Source organism: Rhinopithecus bieti, unplaced genomic scaffold, assembly GCF_001698545.2.
Source record: "Rhinopithecus bieti isolate Rb0 unplaced genomic scaffold, ASM169854v2 scaffold_34310, whole genome shotgun sequence".
Taxonomy (NCBI): Eukaryota; Metazoa; Chordata; class Mammalia; order Primates; family Cercopithecidae; genus Rhinopithecus; species Rhinopithecus bieti.
Genome location: NW_016814622.1, coordinates 721,792 through 731,795, shown reverse-complemented (window position 1 = coordinate 731,795; position 10,004 = coordinate 721,792). Strand labels below are relative to the sequence as shown.

At 55.4% G+C, this 10,004-nt stretch overlaps 1 protein-coding gene across 1 annotated transcript in view; it reads right to left on the bottom strand.

Moving 5' to 3' along the window:
- Positions 1-470, bottom strand: part of AMN (amnion associated transmembrane protein) — a 9,017-nt gene extending 8,547 nt beyond the window's left edge. Inside the window, exon 1 of the mRNA XM_017851515.1 lies at positions 330-470. Coding sequence (XP_017707004.1) covers positions 330-372 — 43 coding nt within the window. The 5' untranslated portion in view covers positions 373-470. The remainder of the gene's footprint in view (positions 1-329) is intronic.
- Positions 471-10,004: the final 9,534 nt, after the last annotated feature.

The window sequence follows — 10,004 nt, the reverse complement described above, 5'->3', positions numbered from 1 at the left end:
GTGGATGGCGGAGGCGCCCGGACCCCCGCCTCTCCTTTCCCGCGCCGCCAGATGCACTGGCCGCGCACTCCTGGGCCGCGCACTCCTGGGCCGCGCACTCCTGGGCCGCGCACTCCTGGGCCGCGCACTCCTGGGCCGCGCACTCCTGGGCCGCGCACTCGCCCGACCAGGGAGGCCAGCTCGAGTTTCACGCCCCCGCCCCCAAAGCCCTGGCTGCCCACTCCTCGGAAGATCTTCACCCTCCAGATCTATAGCGACCTCGGCCCTGGGTCCTGACAGACCCGCTGCCGTCCTGGGCCCTGGCCCGCACCACTGTGGCCCCGGCTCACCGCAGAGCTGCAGCCACAGCAGGACCCGGCCCAGGGCGCCCATCTCGCCTCTGCTCCTTGCGCCCGACCAGGAGACTTTGCCCCACTGGACCCACGTGACCAGGCAGGTCGGGTGGGGGCACCGGGTCCGTTACACATTTACCTCCAGACCCGCCCAGGGCCGACTCTTCAGGCCCTTGGGAGGCACCTTCTCAGCCTCTCCTTACCCGCCCCTCCAGGGCCTGAACACCTCAGGTTCTCAGGAAGAAGGGCAAGGAAGAAGGGCTTGGCGGGACTAACCGACCCGGTAAAATGGGTGTCTTGCCGGGAGGGGGAATAAAAGACCTCTGAATTCACCCCTTTCTCTGTCCTGTGTGCCGCTAGGGCTGAGCCTAGTCCGCTCACCATTGTGACTGGGTGTCCACTTCTCCACACAGTGCCCCCCTCCCATGGGTTGCAGATGGTGGTTGGATGATAGAAGGAAGATACTGGATGGAACATGGTATGTGGATGGTATACGAGGGTGGACTGTGGATGGTGGTGGAGAGTAGTGGATGGTGAGTAGGGGACAGCTGATGGACAGCAGCATTGATGGTGCACGGTGTAGGGCATATGGATGCGTGGCAGGTGAATGGTGAATGGTTGACGGGGTGGATGATGAGTGATAGAGGGTGGATGGGTGATGAATGGATGGATGAGGATGGTGAGTGATGAATGAATGGCCAGGTGCGGTGGCTCATGCCTGTAATCCCAGCACTTTGGGAGGCTGAGGCGGGCGGATCACGAGGTCAGGAGATCGAGACTATCCTGGCTAACACGGTGAAACCCCATCTCTACTAAAAAAAAAAAAAAATACAAGAATTTAGCTGGGCGTGCTAGCAGGTGCCTATAGTCCCAGCTACTCGGGAGGCTGAGGCAGGAGAATGGCGTGAATCCAGGAAGAGGAGCTTGCAGTGAGCTGAGATTGCGCCACTGCACTCCAGCCTGGGCCACAGAGTGAAACTCCATCTCAAACAAACAAGCAAAAAAAAAAAAAAAGAAAAGAAAAGAAAAATTAATGGATGGTAATCAGGGAATGGTGGATGGAGAATGGCATAAGTGGATACATGGCCAGCAGGTAGATCATAAAGAGTGGGTGTTGGCCGGGTGCGGTGGCTCATGCCTGTAACCCCAACACTTTGGGAAGCCAAGGCGAGCAGATCACCTGAGGTCGGGAGTTCGAGACCAGCCTGACCAACATGGAGAAACCCCATCTCTACTAAAAATACAAAATTAGCTGGGCGTGGTGGCACACGTCTGTAATCCCCACTACTCTGAAGGCTAAGGCAGAAAAATCGCTTGAACCCGGAAGGTGGAGGTTGTGGTGAGCAGAGATCACGCCATTGCACTCAAGCCTGGGCAACAAGAGTGAAACCCCATCTCCAAAAAAAAAAAGTGGGTATTAAATGGTGGATGTTTGGTGAGTGATGAATGCTGAATGGATGGATGGTGGATGGTGAGTAGGTAGATGGTAGATGGATAGATGGTGGATGATGGTTGCATAAATGGTGAATTGTGGATGGAGATGGATGGATGGATGGTGGATAGTGAATAGATAGTGGATAGTGGATAATGGGTGGATAGCGGATGGTGGACGGGATAGTAAATGGAGGGGTAATGGATGGTAGATAAATAGATAATGGATAAATGGTGGATGATGGATGGTAGGTGGATGGTGGTTGGTGGGTGGTGGATAGTGAACAAGTTAATGGAGATGGTGAATATTGAGTGGATGGATGGGTGGCAGATGGTAGATAGTGGATGATAGATGGTGGATGGTGGGTGGTGGATGGTGGGTGGATGGAAGGATGCATGGTGAATGAATGAATGGTGGATGGTGAATAGGTGGATGGCGGATGGTGGATGTGAATGGTGATGGATGGGTGGTGGATGAATGGATGGCTGAATGGCTAATGGTGGATGGCAGATTGTGGGTAAGTGGATGGTGGATGGATGGATGGTGGATGGTAGATAGTGGATGAGAGATGATAGATGAATGGTGGATGGCGGATGAATGGATGGCGAATGGGTGAATGGATATATGGATGGGAGGATGGATGGATGGTGGATGGTGGATGACTGAATGATGGGTGGATGGTGGCTGAATGGATGGTGGATGGTGGATGTGCAAATGGATGGGTGGATGGATGAATGAACGATGGATGAGTGAATTGTGGATGATGGATGAATGGATGGTGGATATGTGGATGGGTAGATGGACGGATGAATAGATGGATGGTGGAGAAAGGATGGTGGATGAGTGAATGGTGAATGTGTGGATGGCTGGTGGATGAATGGATGGATGGTAGGTGGTAGATGGGTGGATGGTGAATGTGTGGATGGATAGATGGTGAATGGATGGATAGTGGGAGTGGGTGGTGGATGGATGAATGGTAGATGGATGGTGGACGTATGCATGAATAGACGGTGGGTAAATGAATGGTGAATGAGTGGGTGGTAGATGGATGGGTGGTGAATGAGTGGATGATGGATAGGTGAATGGATGGATGGAGGATGGGTGAATGATGGATGGATAAGTGGGTAGATTGGTGGATAGAAGGATGTTGGATGATGGATGGTAGATAGATGGAAGGTAATGGTGGATGGTGAATGACGGATGGATGGGTGGTGCGTTATGAATGGTGGATGATGGGTGGTGGATTGACAGAGGATAGTATTTTGTAGAAGGACAGTTGATCAATAGACAGATGATGGATAGTAGATGAAAGTAGATAGTTGGCCGGGCGCAGTGGCTCACTCCTGTAACCCCAGCACTTTAGGAGGCTGAGGATGGAGGATTATTTGAAGTCAGGAGTTCAAGACCAGCATGGACAACATGGTGAAACCTTGTCTCTACTAAAAATACAAAAATTAGCCGAATGTGATGGTGCACACTTGTAATCCCAACTACTCAGGAGGCTGGGGCCGAATTGCTTCAACCCGGGAGGTGGAGGTTGCAGTGAGCCGAGATTGTGCCACTGCACTCCAGCCTGGGCGACAGAGTGAGACTCTGTCAAAAATAAATAAATAAATAAAGATGGTTGATTGTGAATGGTGAGTGGGTAAGTGTATGGATGGTAGCTCACAGACGGTGAATGTTATTGGTGGATAGATGGATAGAAGAGTGATTGTGGAAGAATGGTTGATGGATGGTAGTTGAATAAAGGAGAATGGGGGAAAGGGCAGATGGTGGCAAAATGAATCATGGTTGCATAGTGGATGGTTGACGGGTGAAACAGAAATTGTAGCTGTTGAATGGATGTGTACGTATGGATAGTTTGCTGCAATGGATGGTGGGTGAGAGAAAGTTGTGGATTTTGGATGGTGAAAGGTTGTAGATGGATGTTGGACAAGACCAAATGGAGGGATGGATTGACGGTGGATGAATAGTGGGGAATGAATTTTACATGACGTGTGAATGGATAGCAGCTAGAGAGATAGTAGGTAGGTGGATGAGAGTACAGGAGTTACTGGATGTAAATAAATGGGTGGGTGGACAGAGCATGGTGGATGAATTGTGAATGAATGTGGGCTAGGTGATGGATACATGATTGATAGGGGGTTGGGGGAATGGGTCTGCAGTGGATACTTGGATCTGCATCATACACATTGGAATGGCTGGGTGGTGAGTGAATGGAGGATGGACTTGTGGGTGATGGGAGGCAGAGAGGTAGAAAGATGAACAGCAAATAGATTGTCCATGATGTTTGGATGATTTGATGATGGGGAGATGGGTTTCTGGGAGGGTGGTGAATTGGTCATTAGGGGATTACTGGTGGAGAGATGGATGGTGTGCCTTGTGGACTGGGGAGACACTGGTTGTGGCTGATGGAAGGGGAGAATGGTGGATGGTTACACTGGGTTCCAATGGCAGGATGGTTGATGAGTGACTAGGGGAGGGTGCAGGAAGGGTGGATGGTGGAGGTGGGTGTGTAGGCAGAGGACTGAGGGTGAAAGGGAAACTACTCAGTCTTGGAGACTTCTAGGACCTTCCACCCTCCAGGCCATCCTGCTGTTTCCTGCACCCCCACCCTTCACCTGCAGACCCTGCCATGAGCACCCCTTTGCTTGGCCTGGTATTTGCGTCTTTCATGATAGGCTACCTCCGGGGAGGAAGGAGCTGCCACTGGGGGGCGCTCTGCTTCTTTTTGTGTCTCAGGTGGGCGCCTTGCCTCAACATCTCTAATACCACCAACGTTGCCCCTTACCCTGGAGGGATCACCTTGAGCAGAGGCCCCTGTGCTCAGTGGCTCTGTGGTGCTGGCCCAGCCTAGGACTAGGAGGGTAGGTCCTCGCGATCCTGGAGTTTGGCTGGCCCCTTGCTGGACTCACAGGTCCTCAATCAGGAACAAACAGGATATTTTGGGGTCACATCTGTTTTGCCCCTTGTCTTGCTTCTCAGTGGGAAGGAGGCAGTTTGATTGATTGGGCTGTGTTGGGCTTCATGTCTGGCTCTGCCCCCCACCCCCACCTCCATCATAAATGCAGAGAGCCAGGTGAGGCTCAGCAAACTTCACCCCTGGGGCTCAGGGCCACAGTCAAGCCTGAAAGGGCCCAGAGGCTGGGGCTACTTCTCCTTATGGTGGGACCTCAGGGGAGTGCAGAGGGCTGGATGGCCAGGACTTGGAGCAGCAATGGAGCGTCTTTGACCAATGCTGCCCCACCTGGGCAGGCCATTCCTAGATTGTGCTGTGTGGAGAGGGTAGTGAGGCCACTTGGCTTCCTAGTCAGGGGAGGCTTCCTGAAGGAGGTGGCATTAAAATGAGACAGGAAGGATGAGATCACAGCTGCAGCCACAGTGAGGAGTTTGAATTGAAGGTGGCAGACCAGAGCGGGCTGGGGCTGTCTGGGTGGGGTACTGGGATCCATCTCTCTTGCCCTGAGTAGCAGCTGGAGGTGGGTCCAGCAGTCAGAGGGTGGCCCAGCGAGTTCACACGAGACAGCAGATAGGCACCAGGGCACTGGGCAGACAAGCGGTACCAGAACGACTCACGTGCAAAGATGTGAGTTGAGGAATGCCTGAGACCACACTGCAGGTGCCATGTGTGCACAGAAAGCCCTTGAGCATATGCACAGGTGCCCCTGGTACTCAGGCACACAGGGGGGCACACGCTTGCAAATGGCTCAGAACCTCAGCAGGGAGTCGGAGAAATGCAAAGCCCCCGAGTTTTCTCCAATGAACAGAACCTCTCACGGCCCAACTGCTTCAGCTAAGGCTGCATCTAGAGGCTGTCTCAGTCACTTGGTCCCTGTGTCTGTCTCCGTTATGGCTGGCGGCCCTCCTGTGTGGGTTTCCCTGTGTGCACACCTGGCAAGGAAGGTGTCTTGGGAGAGTGAGACTCACCACCTCCTTGACCAGGCCATGGCAGTAGGGTCCCAGTGAGGTCTGATTGGTTCCTGTCTCCAACTCTGCACCAATTACTGTAGCCCGAGGTTGCTGTGCTCTGATTGGCCACCCTGGCTCACAGCCTCCCCTGAGGTGTGGGGGCAGCAAGAGTGACAACCCTGCCTCCTGCACATGGCAGGGCCAGGGAAAAGGTGGGGTGGGTCTGGGACATCAGCAAGCCAGGGGAAGAGCCCACCAAGGCCTCGGGACACGAACATGAGGGAGGTTTTGAGGGAGCCAAGGAGACCCACTGCGGTGGCTGGTGCCTGTGGTCCTGGCGCCCCAGAGGCTGAGGCAGGAGGACTGCTTGAGCCCAGGAAGTTGAAGCTGCAGTGAACTGCGATTACCCCAGCCTGGGCAACAGAGCAAGACCTCATGTATTTTTTTTTTTTTTTTTTTTTAAAGGAAGGCGGCTGGGCATAGTGGCTCACACCTGTAATCCCAGCACTTTGGGAGGCCAAGGCAGGCAGATCACCTGAGGTCAGGAGTTTGAGATCAGCCTGGCCAACATGGTGAAACCCTGTCTCTACTAAAAATACAAAAATTAGCAGGGCTTGGTGATGGGCGCCTGTAATCCCAGCTACTCGGGAGGCTGAGGCAGGAGATTTGCTGGAACCCAGGAGGCAGAGGTTGCAGTGAGCCAAGCTTGTGCCACAGCACTCCAGCCTGGGCGACAGAGCGAGATCTGTCTCACAAAAAAGGAAGGCAAGAGGCAGGAGAGAAGGGGAGAGAGAGCAGGTGAGGCCAGGGGGCTTGCTGAGAGCAGCTGGTGCTGGGATGGGTTGGATATAACTCAGAGGGAAGCCCAGGAGGGTGTGGACCGGGGGTCTCCACCTCGTTTGGATAGGGCTGGGCCTGCTGCCTGTCTGCTGGGGTGCACGACAGGCGGGGCCCCCCTGGTGACCTCTAGCAGTGGTCAGACAAGTCCTGGGCCCCGTCCAGGACTCCAATGCTGTATGAGGCTGCACAATTCACTTCACCTCCATTCCATTCGTCACCTGCAGAGCAAGGGTGGCAGTGCCCATCTCACAGGGCACAGGGGCCCAGTGCCCCTTCAGGCTGTAGCCCTGGCCTGTGGGGGGGTAGGGGAGCAGGAGCACCAGGAGACGAGAGCTCAACCCCGGAGGCACCGTTGGTCGCTTCTCCATCCATGGACAATGGGAGGAGGAGGACATCAGGGTATTGGGGAGCTGAGGGTCTCAGGAGTACCAGCTGGGAAGCTGCCCCTGAGTGACTTGCTTCAACCCCACCCCAGGTGGGGAGGGCTCTGCAAGACCCAGACCAGGGTCCAGCCACTGCTGCCTCCACCTCCACTCCTCCTTCTGCACGGAGGGTTAATCTGCCCCTGCGCTGTATGGAGGGGAAGGTTGTCAGGTGTTCGCTGGCCTCTGGGTCAAGAGGAGCCCCCGCTGGCAGTCAAGGTCACTGACTTGGTACTCAAAAACCCTTACTGTCCCTCCTTGGGCAGAGTGCCCGCAAGGTTGGCCGGACCAGGACATGAGTGGCTGTGACCCCGGCTGGGTATGTGGAGCCCGAGCGTGGCTGGTGGAGAGCAGTTACCCAGCACGAGGTGACCAGCGAGAGCTGTGCCAAGCAGGCCGCCTGAGATGGAGCTGGGCCCACGGGTGCTGAGGAATGGCTGGGACCACACTGCAGGTGCCGTGTGTGCACAGAAGGCCCTTGACCATATGCACAGGTGCCCCCGGCCCTCAAGCACACATGGGGACACATGCTTGCAAATGGCTCAGAACCTCAGCAGGGAGTCGGAGAACTGTGGAGCCCCAAGTGCCACAGGGGCCAGGGAGGTGGCGGGGAGCCAAGTGCCGGTGCCGGCAGTCCTCCGAGCTGAAAGGCTGCAGGCTAGGGTGCAGGGCCCAGCCAGGGAGGGCACAGCCACCCTCCCCAAGGTCCAAGGTCCCTCGCAGGGGTGTTTCCTGTGGGCGATGGCCTGTCCATGTGGAGTGCTCACATGTGGCCTCTCGGGTGGACACCAGCATCATCTCCCTTTGACATGAAGCAGAGGCGCTGGGTATGCGCTTGTGTGAGCTGCGCCCCTGGCTCCTAGACCCCGCCCAGCAGGTGCCAGCCCTCTTTCTGCCCTGTCCCCAGATCTGGGCCCCTTTGGCTCCCCGGGGTCTGGGCAGGGGGTTCTGAGCTCTGCCCTGGGAGGCTACCCTGGAGCCTGGGGGTCCCTGGGGACTGAGCCCACTGAAAGCTGTGGTCTGAGTGGAGGAAGTAGGTTGGGACAGCCCCACAGGCGTCTTTCCCCTCCACCTTTTAACTTCTAATCAAGTTACTCCGCACAGGACCAAGTCCCCCGAGCAGCACTGAGGCACTGAAAGGATCCAGACACCAGGCCTGGTCTCCAGCCTCCAAGTGATCTGTGGCTGCAGGGTCAAGGCAGAGGCTTTAATGATGACCTTGAAAATTAAAAAAATTAAAAAATATTAAAAGCATAGGCAGGCTGGGCGTGGTGGCTCACACCTGTAATCTCAGCACTTTGGGAGGCCGAGGCAGGCGTATCATGAGGTCAGGAGATGGAGACCATCTTGGCTAACACGGTGAAACCCCGTCTCTACTGAAAATACAAAAAGTTAGCCGGGCGTGGTGGTGGCGGCGCCTGTAGTCCCAGCGGCTCGGAGGCTGAGGCAGGAGAATGGCGTGGGCCCAGGAGGCGGAGCTTGCAGTGAGCCAAGATAGCGCCACTGCACTCCAGCCTGGGTGACAGAGCGAGACTTTGTCAAATAAATAAATAAATAAACAAATAAACAAATAAATAAAAGCACAGGCAGCGCGGACACCTCTCCTGCACAGCCCTTTGGTTCTTCTGGTCTTTTAACAAGAAATTGTTGATTTTAGGGTTAGATTATACAACTGCTCATTTTCAGAAAACTGAAAACCCCCTGGACTTCAATTCAGAATCAAATTTCTAGGCTTCCACCCATGTGGCTCCACTGGTGTCCTGCAGGGCTTGTGGCCCGGTCCGAGTGCCGCTGTCTCCCAAAGGACTGCAGGGCAGTGTGGGGAGGGTGTGCAGCCTGATCCAGCCCAGCGGCCGAGCCCCGGCCTCCTCCCCAGGCCTTGCTTTCCTTATCAAAACTCCAGATCACCAGCCTCCCACCAAGCACTGTCCACCTTCAGTCCAGACTCTGCCCTGGTTCGGTTGCCTGGTTGGCTCCCGGGTGTGGGGGCTGCTGCAGGGCAGAGCCAGGGCCACAGGGGAGCTGTGGCTGAGGGGTCTGAGTGCGTGCATCCCTGCTCCACACCACTCCCATTCCAGCATCACTCATCTGGGCCAGAACAGAGCAGCTCCCTGAGCTGAGCAGAGGCAGGCGAGGGCCACAACCCCCTCCTTCCCTAGGCCTAGAGGGTGACACCCCTGGTTCCCAACTCCCTGCAAGATCTGGGCTGCCCCTAGCAGGACGGAGCCACGTGATGGCCTGGTGTGCACCTGAGGGCTGGACTCAGTCCCTCCATCCCCCTTGAGGTCTGGACGTCAGGCTGGAGGTAGGGAATCCCTGCCCAAGGAGCAGCTCAGAAGCTCCCACTCCTCCCCCGGGTCGTTTCTTGCTGCATGACCTGAGGCCGGCTCTGCAGATGTCCCCGCTAGCACCCTCAGCCCAGGCCAGTCCAGCAGGTCTTGGGGTTTGCCGTCCATCTACTCTCCTGTAGGACTCCCAGAGGGTGCAAGAATCCAGGTCGGGTGCAGTGGCGCACGCCTGTAATCCCAGCACTTTGAGAGGCCGAGGCGGGGGGATCACCTGAGCTCAGGAGGTCAGGACCACCCTGGGCAACATGGCAAAACCCCGTCTCTACTAAAAATACAAAAATCAGCCCGGCATGGTGGCATGCGCCTGTGGTCCCAGCTACTCAGGAGACTGAGGTGGGAGGATCACTTGAGCCTGAGAGGTTGAGGCTGCAGTGAGCCGAGATCACACCACTGCACTCTAGCCTGGGTGACAGAGAGAGACCCTGTCTCAAAAAAAAAAAAAAAAAAAAAAAGGGAGGTCAAGGCGGGCGATCACTGAGGTCGCAAGTTTGAGATCAGCCTGACCAACAGGTAGAAACCCCGTCTCTACTAAAAATACAAAAACTTAGCCGGGCGTGGTGGCAGATGCCTGTAATCCCAGCTATTCGGGAGGCTGAGGCAGGAGAATCGCTTGAAGCCAGGAGGCAGAAGTTATGGTGAGTCGAGATTGCGCCATTGCACTCCAGCCTGGGCAAGAAGAGCGAAACTCTGTCTCAAAAACAGAAAAAAAAAAAAAAAAAAA